A 17,904-nucleotide genomic window follows, 5' to 3' on the forward strand; every position below is an offset into this window, starting at 1 on the left:
AGATAAACTACAATACACCATCACTGGAGTGGTGGTGTAGTGGTCTAATGCATATAACAGGTAAACTGGTAATCAGAAGGTCGCTGGTTCAATCCCCACAGCCACCACCATTGTGTCCTTGAGCAAGGCACTTAACTCCAGGTTGCTCCGGGGGGATTGTCCCTGTAATAAGTGCACTGTAAGTCGCTTTGGATAAAAGCGTCTGCCAAATGAATAAATGTAAATGTGATAAACTACTTACCGATCCCTTGGCCATGGGTTGACTATGGAATTGGATATTGCAATATTTTTTTTAATACAAATATTGTGAAAATATTTCTTGCCCAACGCTGCATACTATGGTACAAGTCAAAATGTCTGATAAACCAAAACCTAAAGCAAGTTGATCAATATATACTTATTTGTTGTCTAAAAGAGGGTCATCTTAAATCAATTAGCAAATGTATACAACATTTTTTTTAAATAAATGTAGTACATTGGTTTGTTGCAGCACAGTCTACAGCCAACAGTAAACAGTAATATAATTTAACTGCCTTTAGTATCCAAAGTGAACACATGCATACTGGTATCGGTGTTGTAGATTAACAGTTTTACCCGTCTAAAATGTTTAGGTATTTAGTTCAAGACCATCTAATTTTTAATCCTGCCTTGCAAAGACTGTAAAGGGTATGTAGAAAAAGATACCATCATATGGTACAGATAGTTCAGATGCCATTATTTGACAACTATGCCATTATTTAAAATTATAGCTGACCCAAAATGAAACTTCTCTCGTTATTTACTCACCCTCATGCCATCCCAGATGTGTGACTTTCTGTAGAACACAAACGAAGATATTTAGAAGAATATCTCAGCTCTGTAGGTCCATACAATGCAAGTGAATGGTTGCCAGAACTTTGCAGCTCTCAAAAACACATTAAGGCAGCGTAAAAGTCATCTAAACTACTCCAGTGGTTAAATCCATGTCTTCTGAAGCGATCCTATTGATTTTGGATGAGAACAGACCAAAATATAACTCTACTTCAAGCTGATTTCAAGCTCGATTGCACTTCCTAGAGCGCCATCTACCGCTCTACGCATGCATCAAGCGCTAGGAAGTGTAATCGAGCTTGAAATCATGATTGCGCCTAGAGACAGCAATGGCGAGATGCACAGTGAAAAAAGTGAGTAATATTTTGGTCTGTTCTCACTCAAAATCTATTGGATCGCTTCAGAAGCTTTTGGATTACTTTTATGCTGCCTGTATTTGCGTTTTTTCGAGCTTCAAAGTGTCTCACTATTCACTTGCATTGTATGGACCTAAAGAGCGAAGATATTCTCTAAAAACCTTCATTTGTGTTCAGCGGAAGAAATAAAGTCATACACATCTGGGATGGCATGAGGGTGAGTAAATGATGAGAGAATTTATTTTTTAGAGGAACTACCCCTTTAACTGGATTGTTATTCCATAGGGACAAACGGGAGCCCTCTAGTGGTCATGTCGTCAGCCTGTTTCTTGATAAATCGACTTTTTTGACTGCCGTTATTCTCTTTCTGTCATTTAAAAGTACATTTGAACCTAAAACTTCCATAGGTTAAAACAGCCCATGGTAAGGAAAGTAATGGTGCCAGTCGCTAGGCTAGATTCAGACACCCTCACCTGAATTCATGGGGGTAGAATACTTGGGGGATAAGGGTACATGTCCCCCTCACTTTTAATAAATCCAAAGTTCGTCCCTAGCACTTTTTCACAGGGCAAAAGTGTTTACATACAGCAAATGTCTAAAAGTTAAAATGCCCTGGTCAGTCATGTAATGAATTCAATAAATTAATGTAATGGATTGAGAGCCTTAAAAATACATCTTATATAATTATGTTCGTCTTGCACTCATCTTTTTGTCCCCCTCACTTTTTAAATGATTGCTACGCCCCTGCAAGCATTGTTTCAAGGACGCACGTCCTAAACAATGGTGAGGACAAATCTGCCAAACATTACAGCTGTGACCTAAAATCGAGTGTACTGCCTACATAAACAGCACTTTTAGGCTTTATAAGCTCTGACTGACTCCGAACACGCCGAAAATCCCCAAAACTGCTGCACACGACTACCTATGATGCCCCGAAACATGATGCTGTCTAGGTAGTAGGCAACTCGCTAGGTTTTGAGACAAAGGCAGTGTTAATGAGACCAAACCGGGGAAAAAACTAAACTAAAAGAAACAAAACCCTTGCACTTAACTTTGCAACCAAGCACGGTTTTATTACACTAAACACTGCAACTATCTGTCAGTGTGCACTAATAAGTGCACTAATAAGAGCGAATCGCAAAAAGTGAGTAAAGATGCCCTTACCTTCAGCGGATGTTTCACAAATTCCCATGATGTAATAATGTAGTCATTCCTTATAAATTGTCAGTCAGTACTAATGTAGTCATTACTTTTGAATTGTCCCGGCAGCTGGAGTGTTTCACCTCCACTCACTCACATCCAACTACTGGCGTTTGTTCTGCTGACATGAAGCCGGTCTGTGGCTCCGCCCACCGCGGCTGATGATTGGTCCAGCCGCTACCAAGCCTCCGCCCACTCACTTGTTCACAGGGGGGGCTGGCATATATAAACAGCCTTAAATAGACATTGAAGTTTGACTGGGTATTTTCATTGTTTTCGCACCAGGTAATTTAAACTGAAAGGGTATGGTGCTTTGTTATATTTAAGGATGAAATATTATTGCTGATAGAAAATAATTTGCAAGCAACCATGATGTGAACATGGAGTAATAGTGACCCCAACTGGAGGATTGAGGGAAAACAATGAGCAATTAAAAGTCGAGTTCTTTATTGTCAATGCATAGGTACAATTTGTGGCGTAGCCAAGGGTGGGCCCAAATTAGACCCAGGCCCACCCAGAATATTAGAGATTATGTTGACTTCAAATATATATTTATAAAATAGTTTTAAAAAATGCATAAAATCTGTTTTCTGAAAGTGTGAAAGAACTATTTAAATGTGATGCAAGAAATTAAATAAAAAGATAAAGATGAAAACCTAAAAGCATATAAAGCATGTAAAACTACGTGAGAATTAAAATGTACATAAGGGTTAAATTAGAATTATGTGTGTAAAGATGTAGAAATATTCAAAAGTAATAAGAAATGTACAGTACATAGGTACAGCACATAAGAAATATCAGAGGAGAATAAGAAATATACATACACAAAACAATAAAAAAATAAGTATGAATGTGCAGTGGTCTGAAAAAGTAGTGCACAATATTACAATTGTCAATGTTTATATGGAGTGCAAGTGCAAGTCTGTGGGTGTGTGTCAGAGGCTCACGAAGGAAGTCTTTTATACAAATTAGGCAGACAAACTGGGATTTTACAAAAAAAAGAGTGTCTTGTGGTTGTATAAAATTTTGTGAAATTGACTTTAAGCTAAATTAAATTAACATGATTAAATATATTTGTATATATTTAATAATAGGATGAATATTAAATATTAGATTGAATTACGATTATATATATATATATATATATATATATATATATATATATATATATATATATATATATATATATATATATATGTATATAATATACTACAAGCTAAGTAAAACACCTTTAGAAGACTCTCATCTTTTTATTCATATATATATATATATATATGAATTAAAAAGATGAGATTCTTCTAAAGGTGTTTTACTTAGCTTGTAGTAATTTTACATGCTAAATTAATCTTCTACTTTCCTCGAAAACGCTACAATGTTGCAAATGGACTAAAACTCCCAGCAACCCACGGGCGCGCATGACGTCAGACTCCGCGACAGTGTCGTTGCTAGGTGATGCGACGCTTCCGTTCTCGAGTCCGCGTTGAGTTTAATCTCCGTTGAATGCAATATATAAAATAATATCTACTTTTTTATTATTTTTGAGTGCATTTTTTTTTTTTACTCTTGTAGGAAATAACATGTCATCTACGCACGAAACTCTCTTCTCATTAGAAATTGTGATCGATTATCTTCGCTTGGATTCTTCACGTTGCAATATTTTGGATCCCGCTGTAGCTGTCCGGTTCTTAGATTTCCCAACGCTGCTTATATACCGCTCAGAAAAAGAGGACTTTCCATCTAAATCAGGATATGATGAACTGTGCGTATCACCTGAGGCTCTATCTCAACTAAATGATGGAGACACCCCAGAATATTCTTTCCACAAAGGCAAATCATGCCTGTTTAAAATCAACTTGGATTCTCTCCACGCCCATTTGTCAAACACCCCACTCTATGCCATGGTCTTGGACGTAAAAGATGACATTCCCAAACTTATAGGGAGCTCCTTGGTATCTCTTGCCAAAGCAACGGAGAGAATTAAGATGGATGTGGGCAAGCATGGCATTGGCACCCCAACTGCATATGGAGAGAGGCTAATTTGCCCACTTTGCAATCTAATGTGTAACAACATAGGTGCTATATCCCTGGCGTATAAGGTTGTAAGTCTAGGAGCAAATTTAATTCCTCATATCACAGATAATAGAGTCTATGAAGTCGGTGTGACCCATGGAAAAGAAAGTGCAAGGTTGCTAAAAACTGAAAAACATGAAAACTGTGCTGTTAATATTCTGTCTCAACATGTCAGTTTTGATGGACAACCTGTGGATAAAGTCATATCAGAAGCAACACACTCAGGTGTTGCAGCTTTTACTCAAACTGAACATGCAAAACAGAAATGCTCATGGTCGGAATTTGCTTATGGTCACAGTACAGATGAGTACACTACATTCTGCCCTCCTCCACTGTTTTACCACTCTAATGTTGAGAACCAACATGAGCTTTCAGCTGAGAAATGCAAAATGTTAAATGTGGAAATGGAGGGTCTTAGTATAGTAGAAGACCCAGAGGAGGACAATAATGATGCAGAATCAGCTGGCATGCATGGTGTTTCAGAGATGTCATCGAGAAAGTTAACTTCCACTCCAAGGACACAACATAGAGAATCTGGCCCAGCTCCGCTTGGCGATGTTATTCAACAGTTGCCCCTTCTGAATGCTTTACTTATTGAACTATCACAGCTTAATGGCCAGAGATCACAGCAGCAACCCTTATCGGTTCATCCAAACCTGGCCTGGTTGTACACATCTGCACCAGCAGCAAAACCCAAATCTGAGCATCAGAAAACAGTCGCTGCTTCCTCACAGAGTCCTACACATAGACATTGTCAATCCAAGGTAAAAGGGTACATCAAATCAACCATGTCTCCATCAGCAAAGTGGGGAAGTGGTGCAAAGTCACCCCCGAAGAGAAAACTTAGATATGGCTTGACAAAGACCTTTCATCTCCGGCTAAAGCAGGTGAAACCAGGTGTTACAAAACGGCATGAATGCATGGAATACCAGGCAATAAACCAAGTCCAAATGCACAAACAAACATTGTCTGACCCTAAACATGCTCGTAAGTCATTAAGACGAGGTGTCAAGTTAGATGAAGCTATTGAAACATTAATTGGCAGCACTGAGATTGACCCAGCACCATGTGAAACTACATCAAAATCGCAATCAAGCTCTAGAACAAATACAAGTCTTACAAAACATGTTGCATCCTTCAAAAATGTGCCAAAAAACAAAGCTTTCTTTCCTGAGCCAGACCAAAATGTTCGAGTCCATATTCCAAGTGCACTTTGTCATTATTCTGACCATAGGGACCAGAATGTCCACCCTAGTTCAAATATAACCAATCACGGAAACCAGATTTTAAGTGAAAGTGGCAGGGACGAAAGTAGACCAAACAGCCCTCCTCATAGGACAAGCTCGACTAGTTCTCCAGAACAAGAGTACCAGGATGACTTCACAAGTCTGGACGCAACAGACGGAAACTCACCTGACCCATTTAGCAGTCCAGAACCATACAGATATAAGAGAAACAGTGTTTCAAGCGAGCATTCTAGCACAGACAGTGGATCTCACAGAAGGAAAGATCTTCCAGTCCCAGTCAAGGTGGAGAACTCTCCACTACGTTCTCTCAAAAGCACACACGTCCTCCGACCTCGTCTTTGCACCTCTGCTCTCAGTCTGTCTTCAGATTACAGTGATGACGGGTCTGTGCCAGCGTCCTCCGGCAACTCCGAATGTCAACAGAGGCCTGAGACCTCAAAGACTCCGTCTGTCCAGAGGACATTTGGAACATCTGAGAGCTTTGACAGTAACCCTGCAAATAAAGACAGGACACTTAGTCGGGTGTCTGTAGACTCTGTTTTGTCCTCTAATAACTCATCAGACCATGTGGATGCTGCGGAGGAACGAGATAAACTGGGTTCTCTGGGATTGGACAAGAATTACCATCATATTTCCGAACTGGTGATCAACAAACTTCCAGGATATACACTGTGATTTTGCAATTTTACATAAAACGCATTTTTGTATAGAACTGCATTTATTGGCTATGATATAAGTTGAAAGTATATATTTAATTTAATTTGACCAATTGTCACACATTATACATACATTTCTGCATATACATGGTGAAATTATTTATTTTTCACATATCCCAGCTAAGCTGGGGTCAGAGTGCAGGGTCAGCCATGATACAGCACCCCTGGAGCAGATAGGTTCAAGGGCCTTGCTCAAGGGCCCAACAGTGGTGTCTTGGTGGTGTTGGGGCTTGAACCCACAACCTTCTGATCAGTAACCCAGAGCCTTAACCGCTGAGCCACCACTGCCCCAATCAATATATATAAAGGTTTTTTTCCTAATGCAATAATAATTTTAATTCCACCATATAGTCTGTGATAAAAACAACAACAATATAACTACAAGGTGTTACAATACGTCTGGAAATGTAAATCTTTATATATAGTATTATTATTATTATAATAATAAATGTATATACAGTACTTTACGTATCCTTTATAATTGATTGAATTAAGTACAGCATTGTTTAGAACCACCGCATTATGAAACAGAGTTTTAATATATACAAATAAACACAGTATAGGAACATTACCTGTGTGTGCACTACATGCAACTGTAATGCAATGACAAAAAAATAAAAACTTGGCATGTTCAAAGTTGTTATTCCTGACTCTGATAACAGCCTTTAATGTAGTATCTTAAAGATGGGCACAACAGGAAGTTCTCCAATATAAGGTATGTCAGAAGGCATTCCAGTTGCATGACAGATGTAATTACAAAGCATGACACAGGAAGCAGAGAAATCATGCACAGTAGGTAGTATGGTAATGTATGATTACCCATTCATGTACAGTGTTATTTATATGGTGCTTTTTGTATGATATTTTGTCAGTGTATAAACCTATTTATATTTTTATAAATATTTATATGACAATTTTTTTATGTACGATAAATATTTATATGATTATATATATTTATATAATTAATACAATTTAATACATTTATTTAATTTATATATGATTAGAAGAAGTTAAATCATAAACAAACTGCTTTTATATATATTCTATATTCTTTATAAGACTATATATATATATATTAATCCAAACAGCAGATTATGTGTTTACTGTTTACATATAAAGTGAACAGTGAGCCCACTGCGCCTGCGTCAACATAATGCTACCGGAAGTAGAATGCAGTATGCAGTGTGCATTTATGGATTTCAAAGCTAAACCAACCAGCTAGAATCGTCTAAGATGAAGCACGTGTTTCTGACTGGCGTTCCCGGTAAATTAACACAGAAATGTATCATGTAAACGCTGCAAACGTAATAATATTTTAAAAACTAATTAATTTTACTCCGCGTATCCACATGACATTCAGCTTCTGTTATCATGGAAGAGTAAACAAACACGACTATAATTGTTTTATTTCTTATAGACTGTTTAGGTGGCATGTCTTCAACTTAAGGACTCTTTGAAGTACGATATATAAACCTAAACGTAAATTAAAGCAGAAATAGCCCTTATTATCTTTTATTCTTTACCTATAAACACTTGCAAAATAGTACAGTGTTGGTACAGTAAGAGTAGCAGATGGTTATACCACAGTATTTTAGTTCTGTATCACTCCCAGATTTATATATCATGGTATTTGCATGGTAATCCAAGGTATTTTAAATGGCATCACTATGGTAACATATCCCATGGTACTTACTGGATGACTTAAAGGGATAGTTCAACCAGAAATGAACATTCTCTCATAAGTTACTCACCCTCATGCCATCCCAGATGTGTATGACTTACTTTCTTCTGCAGAACACAAATTAAGAATAATATTTTTAGAAGAATATTTCAGCTCATACAATGCAAGTGAATGTGACCAGAACTGTGAAGCTCCAAAAAGCACATAAAGGTAGCAGAAAAGTACCCTATAATGTTAAGTCACCTTTTCGATAAATCTCTTCTTTCAAACAGCGCTCTTCTCTCCTAAGAGTTCATCTTTTGTTTTTAGCAATTTGAATTCTTCGTGCATATCGCCACCTACTGGGCAGGGAGGAGAATTTATAGTAAATAAAAGGACTTAAATATTGATCTGTTTCTCACCCACAACGTCATATTTCTTCTGAAGACATGGATCGGGGCGGCTGTGGCTCAGGTGGTAGAGCGCAGGGTTGGTGGCTCGATGCTTGGCCCGGCTCACATGAATCCACATGCCCACATGACTCCACTTGCCTTGGGCAAGACACTGAACCCCAAGTTGCTCCCAATGGCAGCTCTGCCGTCATTGGTGTGTGAGTGAATATGTGAATGAGACACAGTGCAAATCGCTTTGAATACCACTAATGTTAAAAAGGCGCTGTATAAGTGCAGACCATTTACTATGGATTAAGCCACTCGGGTTACTTTTATGCTGTCTTTATGTGCTTTCTGCAGCTTCAAAATTTTAGTCACCATTCACTTGCATTTTTTAAATGATTTGTTTGACCTGTGCAGCTGTTGTTGTCTTGCAGCTTGATAAACAAAACACTCATGCCGAATTCCCCTCACTCAATGTGTCCGTTTCTCTACTAGGTGTGGGTAAGACCACACTGGTGAAGAAAGTGTATGAGGCGGTGGTCTCCTCTGGGGTCACAGTGAACGGCTTTTACACAGAGGAGGTCAGAGAGAGAGGCAGGAGGGTCGGCTTTGATGTGGTCACAGTTTCAGGTGAAAGAGGCCGTCTGTCCCGGGTCAGGTATATCTCTGCTTGTCTCTCTCCACGTGACAGTCATTGCTTGTGTGTATGCTGTTCCAGTCTTCCACTAACACACTTTCTGATTCTAGCGCTGAATCCACCACAGACAGACGTGAATACAGGGTGGGACAGTATGTCGTTGATCTTCAGTCGTTTGAGAGTGTTGCTCTCCCTCTATTCAGAGACGTACGTGTCATGTAGACAACAAAAATCCATTGTATTTAGCTAATTATGTTTTGTTTAAAGTGATGCACGAGATGCTAACTACAGGTACAGATGCTAATTACCTCCCTAAATGGTTCACCCAATGAAGTAAAGTTCTGTCAGGTTTTTTTATTCCACACCTATATGACTTTTGATGTTCATCATCATGTTTCTGCATTGTTTGCTTTGGATCTAAATAAAGTTTAGTAGCTGTGTTTATTGTGCTCTTAACAGATGCGGGAGGGAAACAGGAGAGTGTTTGTCATTGATGAGATCGGAAAGATGGAGTTGTTCAGTCAGCCGTTTATCCGTGCGGTGAGACACACACTGGACAGCTCCAGCTGCTCTATCTTGGGCACTATCCCTGTACCTAAAGGAAAACCACTGGCACTAGTGGAGGAAGTGCACAGCAGGCAGGACGTCAAGATATTTGTGGTTAGAATATAATAGTTTGACATAGGTGAAACCTTTGCTACTGAGAGTATCTAACAGGCCCAATGGCCATCTGATAAATAGGTCTACTACAGACTGATGTTGCAAATCATTGTCTGCACTAAAAGAGGAAACTATAAGTATGGCTACATTTGGCCGTTCATCCTTGAGTCATCGTCCAGTTTGTCTAGACCAGTATGTCATGCAGACGAGGCATGTGAAAGCATGCAGTAAGTGAGTTCTCTCATCATTTCCTCACCCTCATGCCATCCCTGATGTGTATGACTTTCAAATGAAGATTTATAGAAGAATATCTCAGCTCTGTAGGTCCATACAACATAAATTAATGGTGGCCAGAACTTCGAAGCTCCAAAAAGCACATAAATGCAGCATAAAAGTAATCCATACGACTCCGGTGGTTTAATCCATGTCGTCAGAAGAGATCTGATAGGTGTGGTTTAGAAACAGATCAATATTTAAGTGCTTTTTTAATATACATTCTCCTCCCTGCCCAGTATATGCACAAAATGTGAGTCTCCAAAAACAAAAGAAGAAGAATGTGAAAGTGAAAGTGGAGATTGAAAAAAAAAAAAGGACTTAAATATTGAAGTGTTTCTCACCCACATCTATCATATCGCTTTTGAAGATATGGATTAAATCACTGGAGCTTCAGAGTTCTGGTCACCATTCACTTGCATTGTATGGACCTACAGAGCTGATATATTCTACTAAAAATCTTAATTTGTGTTCTGCAGAAGAAAGAAAGTCATTCACATCAGGGATGGCATGAGGGTGAGTAAATGATGAGAGAATCTTCATTTTTGGATGAACTATTACTTTAATAATGCTCAATATTTTCTAATGTTGATTACCACAAATATTTCAACTCGTCCCTCCTTTGCCTTAAAAATCGTTGTTTACAATGAGACACTTACAATGGAAGTCAATGGGGCCAATCCAAAACATAAAGGAAATGCATGTAAACATGATTTTTAGTGTGATAAAATTGCTTAGTAACCATTTCTGTGTACAGTTATATCCAATTGTACAACTTCGTTTCCATGGCGACGTAACGCCGTAAACCCTAAAGCGACCATAAGCTTCACATTTCTGCCTTTAAACCCTCTAAAAATCGGCCCCATTGACTTCCATTGTAAGTGCCTCACTGTAACTCCCATTTTTGAGGGATGAGTCTAAATTCATTTTTTGTGGTAATCAACAATATGCCACAAATGCTGTCGATTGAGCTCGATTGCTGATTATATTGAACCTGGAACATTTGTTTTCTGTTTTTCTGTCCGCAGGTCACAAAGGAAAACAGAGAGACGATTATTGATGACATTGTGTCTGCACTAAAGGAATGCCTCAAATAAATACAGAGAAGTGGACATTATGGACAATAAGAAACTGATCATATATATTTTCACCCCCTAGTTGTTATTTTTTTTGTCATTTACTCACTCTTATGTGGTTCCAAACTCAAAAGGAGATTTTAGGCAGAATGTTAGACTCAGTCACCATTTAATTGTATTTACTAATTGTATAAAAAAAAATATATGCAATTAAATTAAACTATTGGGGCTGTTAATCACAAACATTTTGCCTAACATCTCTTGTTTTCCACGGAAGAAAGTCATGTCGGTTTGGAATGACATACGGGTGAGTAAATGATGACAGAATTTTCATTTCTGAGCGCCACTGAGCCCTTAATAACACCCACATCCTCCATTCAGAGCAGTGTGTCACACATGTAAAATTCATGCATGTGATTAAGCAATTCAACATGCCTTGATCCTCCTCTGCATTATTGATTCAGAGCAGGCGGACTGGGATAAAGAGGGGAGGAGAGTCATGGAGATGCTGTTCTGGAGTAAACGATGGATGAAAATGTTCTGGACTGACTCAGATAAAACAAAAAAAGGGGGTGATGCCCTCTAGAACACTTGTCAGCCCGACAACATTTCTGACGTCTTCAGCTGGACACGGACCACTGAGGTGTCGACCTTTTCTCATGTATAGACAAATGTTTCCTGTGTGTTTCCCATTGGACAGGAAAATAAATGTATATTTGAAAGGACAATCCTGGTGGGCTTCCAGATGTTTTATTTATTGCTATGTAAGGTGCTAACCTGTCATTGGGAGCAACTTGGGGTTCAGTGTCTTGCCCAAGGACACTTCGGCATGTGGAGTCATGTGGGCCGGGAATCAAACCACCAACCCTGCGATTAGCGGCCGACCCGCTCTACCACCTGAGACACAGCCGCCCAATGCAAGCCTAATGTAGCCTATGACAAATTTAATAGAGCTGAAGTCATAATATGATCATTATTATTATCAATCTATTTCTGCCTAAAGTACAGCTTGTGTTACTATAGTAAATTCAAGAGTGGTGATGTAGAATAATGTGCTGAATTCAAATGGTTTCCGCTTCTCATGCCGTGCTTCTCACTGTTCTCGCAAAGCTGCATGTTTAAGAGCTCGAGACCGGTCTGAGAGTAAAAATGCACCTTCTTTGCGCTCGCGCTGCTCTGTCTAGTGAGCCGTGTCCATCTACATTAGCCGAGATTGTGCCTCTGCCTGTGTATTTGACGCTGCTAAATCAGACACTTCAGAGGTGTCGCTAGACTTCAAAATCAGATGTGCAAATGCGTACCAACCCGTATAATTGAGAACCAACTGATATACTCCAAATCGTTATAATGCAAAGAGGAACTTGACGATAGTTTTGATTGTTACGACTGATGACCCTCTCTACTAATTTGCCCCAAGCGCACCCTTGCATCCTTTGAACGCCCCCTGGTGGGCGGTACCGACCCCGTTGAGAACCCCTGGCCTAGTTCACCTATGCCTAGAAACAGCTGTTAAATACGTTTGGTTAAAAAACGTAATGTGGTTTGGACATGATGTTGTTTATTTTCTACAACTAATTAATTTTAAGATGATGCAATGCATTGTGTAAACAATCATTTATTTTCCTCAACCAACTAATTTTGAAAGGACGAGGCACATAGTATACAAAAAAAAATCCTCAACGAACAAATTATTAAACGATGCAACGTGTTGTATAATTTAAACTAAAATATAAATTTTAAACGACGCCGTGCATAGTACAAACTAATCTTAAAACGCCACCACATGGGTCTGGGTATCTCAGCGAGTATTGATGCTGTCTACCACACCTGGAGTCGCAAGTTCGAATCCATGGTGTGTTGAGTGACTCCAGCCAGGTCTCCTAAGCAACTAAATTGGCCCAGTTGCTAGGGAGGGTAGAGTCACATGGGGTAACCTCCTCGTGGTCGCGATTAGTGGTTCTCGCTCTCAATGGGGCGCGTGGTAAGTTGTGTGTTGATCGTGGAGAGTAGCATGAGCCTCCACATGCTGTGAGTCTCCGCGGTGTCATGCACAACGAGTCACGTGATAAGATGCGCGGATTGACGGTCTCAGAAGCGGAGGCAACTGAGACTCGTCCTCCGCCAGAGGTGAGTAACGGCGCCACCACAAGGACCGACTAAGTAGTGGGAATTGGGCATTCCAAATTGGGGAGATATGTATATATATATATATGTGTGTGTGTGTGTGTGTGTGTATAAAACACAAAAAAAACAACACCACGCATAGTTTAAACACTTATTTATTTTCCTCAACAAACATTTTAAAATGTTGCCATGCAAAGTATAAACAATTATAATTTATTTCCTAAACATACTAATTTTCGGCTTCTTCCATTGTAAACACATTTGGTTTTAGTCAGCTCTGTAGGAATGTGATGCCAACATAGAAAGACCAACGGTCAGCCGGTAAACAGCCATTTCCAACTGTAAATGTAGGAAAAAAGTGAAATGCCAGACATAATGTGCATCACAGATGAAGCTGTGCCAAGTCAAGTTCAAAGCAGCTTTACAGAAGTATCTTATAATCATCATTCTGAAGTTTGATTAAATATGATTGTGTATACCTAAATATGATAAGTGCACCTCTTGAGGTCAGGATCTATCAGCGGCTACCGTTACATATGCCTGGCTAAATAGAGGAGTATTTAGTCTAGACTTCAACTGAGGGAGCGTGTCTGCATCCCGAACAGTGCTAGGGAGACTATTCCATATTTTAGGAGCCAAATATGAAAAGGATCTACCTCCTTGTATAAGCAAACAGTACTTGAACTGTTGCCTTATGGATGATAAATAACCCCCCCAAAAACGTTATTATTATTAAATAATAATAATTCCCATAGTCTTACATTGAAAGAAGCACCAGAGTCATATCTAGAGACATATCTCATTATTGATCCATGTATGTCGCACCCCATGTGTATGGTATAGTCATATTTATAGTGTGTGTGTGTGTGTGTGCATGTTTGTTTCAGGTCATTCGAAGGTGAAGAACTAGTTGTGGTTCTCAGGGGATTTGTGAGGGTCACCTCTGTCGCTGTTGTCTTGAAAGCGGTGCCAGGTGCCCGCAGCGGCTGCACAGATGGATTACATAACAGCATTGACAGGGGCCGTGCCAACTTCTGTCCCATATCACACCAAATGCGGCGGACATCAGGGCAGAGCGGGCTTGCCAACCACTAGCAGAGATTGCAGGACAAAAATGTGTTTGTCTTCCAAGATGCATCCCTTTTATTACCCTCATGTTATCTTCTTTAGCCAGCCAGTGGATGGCATTTGCCTTTGGAAAGGTTTCTAACAGTTCACTCTTTGTTAAGCCCCGCCTTAAAAGTGTTTCTGACCAATCCTGTCTTAGCAATGGTTGCCCCGCTGCCATCACTCTGACTTCTGACTAATTGTTAGTGTGTTGTTATGTGGTTGCTAGGGTATCTGGGAGATTACCAGGGCATTGCTTAATGGTTGTTCTAGGTGGTTGCTAGGATGTTGCTAATCTGTTAAGAATGTCATTTGACTCTGAGCGTTTGCTAGCGCATTGCTGTGCAGCTGATAATGTGTTCTGGATGTCTGCAAGGGTGTTGCTATGTGGTTTCTCGATACCATATTGCTATGTGGTTGCTTGGGTGTTCTGGGAGTTTTCCAAGGCATTGCTATGCAGTTGCTAGAGTATTCTGAGTGACTGCAAGGGCATTTCTTTGTGGTTGATAGGGTGTTCTGGCAGTTGTTTGCGTGTTGCTATGTGGTTGTTAGGGCATTCTGGGAGGTTTCCAGGGCATTACTATGCAGTTGCTAGGATGTTCTGGGTGGTTGCAAGGGCATTTCTAGATAGTTGCTAGGGTGTTCTAGGTAGTTTCCAGGGCATTGCTATATGGTTGATAGGTAGTTCTAGGTCCTTGTTATCATGTTGCTATGTAGTTGCTAGGGTGTTCAAGGAGGTTTCCAGGGCATTGCTATGTGGTTGCTAGGGCATTCTGGGAGGTTTCCAGGGCATTACTATGGAGTTGCTAGGATGTTCTGGGTGGTTGCAAGGGCATTTCTAGATAGTTGCTAGGGTGTTCTAGGTAGTTTCCAGGGCATTGCTATGTGGTTGATAGGTAGTTCTAGGTCATTGTTATCATGTTGCTATTTGGTTGCTAGGGTGTTCAAGGAGGTTTCCAGGGCATTGCTATGTGGTTGCTAGGGTGTTCTGGGTGGTTGCAAGGGCATTTCTAGGTATTTGTTAGGGTGTTCTAGGAAGTTTCCATGGCATTGCTATGTGGTTGCTAGGGTATTCTGAGTAATTGTTAGTGTGTTGCTGTGTGGTTTCAAGGGTGTTCTGGTTGGTTACAAGAGTGTTGCTATACGGTTGCTAGGGTGTTCTAGGAGGTTGTTAGGTCATTGCTATGTGGTTGCAAGAGTATCCTGGGTTGTTGCCAGGGCTTTGCAAAGTGTTTGCTTAGTTGGTATGGCCGGTTGCTAGGTTGTAGTTATCTGGCCTCAAGTCTCTATGATATTCTTGTCTTTATATCTTGGATCCTGATCTGACTCCCAACATTTTTCACCTGTTTTATTATCCACCTGGTAAAAAAAATCATAAATTGGATTGCTTAGAAAAGTAGTTGCACATGCTCAATGTTTTTAAGTACCATTCCATTCTATAGTACAATCAGTATGTGAATTTGGTTTTGAAGCATGTGCAATTGTAATAGTGTTGCTTGCCTTAGCAATTACTGGTTTTAGTTGCCTTGTTCTATTTTCCCTCCAAAATGTCTTTCAATGCTGCAACCCTTGAGAGCGTAGAAGATTTACCCTTACTGAACAGACAAAAGCAATTTCCATAAGTCTACTTTATCTTAGCTTGCAGAACACTCTTGGCTGTCCCACCAACATCTGCCCATAAGAGCTTCCATCTAGTGCCAGGACATACAGATTGTGAACAACGTGTGAGTCAATGTGTGTATATGTGAGTGTTTCTTCACTCAGTGTTACGGCCATTCTTATCAGAGCAGTCAATACAGAGCCGTACTGAATAAGCGTATTTGGACGCCTTAGAAATGGCTTTGATTTCCATATCGCTGACATGCATTCTTGCATGGCAGACGCTAAATGTGCAACCCCTCCCTGTAAATGAATCTCAGGGGGTTTATACAATCTGGGGCATATGGAGGAGAGTGAGGAGTAGACTTATTTTATAAGCGTCCTTTTAATTTATTATAGTGTACGACAAGCTTTCTCCACGTTGAGGAGAATCACAACAGACAGATGCACTACCAATTAGCTAATGGCTCAGAATACAACAAATGAGAGATACATGCTGGTCAAAAGCAGCATTTGGAGGACAAAGAGTTGGCAAAAGACTGCAGCATATTAGTGTGAGGTATAAAATGAACACAAAATAGTGTGCTGTACAGTATTTCACCAATCCTATAAATGCATTTAAGGATAAAATGATGCAATATTCTCCAAGGTTCAAAATAATCTACATGAAGGGAAAAGTGAATTTCATTCCTGCTGTTCAATAGTTTTATATAGGTGCTGTGTTTTGGAACATGGTAGATGGTTTTCAAAGCTAGCCAGACTGTGAATAAAGACTTTTTCACTGAAACGCATGGGCCATTAATTGTTATTCTACAGATATGGTTTAGGGCCTTTCCAAAATCCCTAAATCAAAAACCAAAATTATCAAGCTACATCCATCAAATTTGGCACAGACCTTCACCTTCGTGATTCTACACACCCGGTCCCTTATCAGGCTAATCAAGCCTCCGAGAGGGATAAAGGCCGACTGCAGGCAGTGGTGCGAGAGAGAGATCGTTTATGGACATATCTGTCATGTGTGTGTTGTTGTCTTTTGATTAAGGTTATAATTAAAATATCATTTATACTGCCAAGCCGGATCTCGCCTCCTCCTTTCCATTGAACTACGTTACATGATTAAACAGATTGTTCTATCTAGCAAAGGTCTTACAACTAGCTACGCAGTTGGTCGCTTTACATGTCAATTTTATATCTTTGTTACCATGAAGATGTAATGTTAACAAACCCTAAAATGACTTTAAAAACGTCAATTTAAACAACTTTACAGTGCAAACAGAAGAATTAATGCAAATGCTTTTATAAAATTATAAGCTTCACATTTCCGGTTTTAGCCCCATTCACTTCCATTGTAAGTGCCTCACTGGAACCAAAAATAAATGTTTGTCATAATCAATATTTTGCCACAAATGCTGTCGACTGAACTCATAATATTCCTTTAAGCTATGGAATATTTCAACTGAAAACTTTTGTACAAAATTCAATCATTAAAAATGTTATAACAAATATTCACCTTCCAAAATTAAGTTCCAAAATATGAATAAAAAACAATAAAAAAAATAAAACAGGTAATATTTGTTCCATTATATTTCACATTGCAAATTCGTTAAAATTCAATCTTGTACATCATGGCATTGCAGGAAAAGCAGTAGAGTGCTGATGCACAATCTTCATTTGCAATTCTTCTCTGCCGGCCTAACGTGCCTAATGCAATTTTTTTCATCCTTTAATTCTCATTCACCTTTTTGCCTATTTATTTTCAATCACTTCCCACTACAAGCGAATAGGGGAAAATTAAAAGTTTATCCAATTCGAATTTATTCCTCGACGCTTGTTTCAAATCGCATGCCGAAGCTGAGCTCGTTTAGCCGAAACAATGCGTGAGTCTGAGCTCCACCCCCTCAAGCCTTCAGAATTTCCACTGAATCTTGTATTCCTCAACAGTGCAAATAAACAGGCATCTAATATCAGACTGTC

The 17,904-nt window shown here is 39.4% G+C and overlaps 3 protein-coding genes across 7 annotated transcripts in view; 2 read left to right on the top strand and 1 right to left on the bottom strand.

Annotated features, from left to right (window-relative positions):
* The window catches only part of LOC127617569 (signal-induced proliferation-associated 1-like protein 2), a 164,285-nt gene extending 161,830 nt beyond the window's left edge, over positions 1-2,455 (bottom strand). For all 4 annotated transcript variants that reach the window (XM_052089542.1, XM_052089544.1, XM_052089543.1 and 1 more), the window contains exon 1: positions 2,331-2,455. The gene's annotated coding sequence lies outside the window, so the exon portion shown is untranslated. The remainder of the gene's footprint in view (positions 1-2,330) is intronic.
* A 1,371-nt stretch (positions 2,456-3,826) lies between these two features.
* On the top strand, positions 3,827-6,889 carry map10 (microtubule associated protein 10). Its single transcript, XM_052089562.1, has one exon. It carries the CDS (start codon positions 3,944-3,946, stop codon positions 6,356-6,358), a length of 2,415 nt encoding a protein of 804 aa, XP_051945522.1. The 5' UTR covers positions 3,827-3,943; the 3' UTR covers positions 6,359-6,889.
* Positions 6,890-7,550: 661 nt separating this feature from the next.
* ntpcr (nucleoside-triphosphatase, cancer-related) lies at positions 7,551-11,821 on the top strand. Of its 2 annotated transcripts, none has more exons than XM_052089604.1 (5): positions 7,551-7,663; positions 8,950-9,112; positions 9,202-9,298; positions 9,551-9,751; positions 11,053-11,821. In XM_052089604.1, the coding sequence occupies exons 1-5, from the start codon at positions 7,633-7,635 to the stop codon at positions 11,119-11,121; spliced, it is 561 nt and encodes a 186-aa protein (XP_051945564.1). In that variant the 5' UTR covers positions 7,551-7,632; the 3' UTR covers positions 11,122-11,821. The 2 variants fall into 2 exon arrangements, with proteins under 2 accessions (XP_051945564.1, XP_051945565.1); XM_052089605.1 differs by having other exon boundaries at positions 9,551-9,729.
* The last annotated feature ends 6,083 nt before the right edge of the window (positions 11,822-17,904 follow it).

Source organism: Xyrauchen texanus, chromosome 24, assembly GCF_025860055.1.
Source record: "Xyrauchen texanus isolate HMW12.3.18 chromosome 24, RBS_HiC_50CHRs, whole genome shotgun sequence".
Classification (NCBI taxonomy): Eukaryota; Metazoa; Chordata; class Actinopteri; order Cypriniformes; family Catostomidae; genus Xyrauchen; species Xyrauchen texanus.

Excerpts from the sequence above, each read along its gene's own strand:
- map10 (XM_052089562.1), top strand. The coding sequence starts at position 3,944 with ATGTCATCTACGCACGAAACTCTCTTCTCATTAGAAATTGTGATCGAT.
- ntpcr (XM_052089604.1), top strand. The coding sequence starts at position 7,633 with ATGAAGCACGTGTTTCTGACTGGCGTTCCCG. Across the intron at positions 9,113-9,201 it reads GGCCGTCTGTCCCGGGTCAG|CGCTGAATCCACCACAGACA; the intron begins GTATATCTCTGC and ends TTCTGATTCTAG. Across the intron at positions 9,299-9,550 it reads CTCTCCCTCTATTCAGAGAC|ATGCGGGAGGGAAACAGGAG; the intron begins GTACGTGTCATG and ends TGCTCTTAACAG.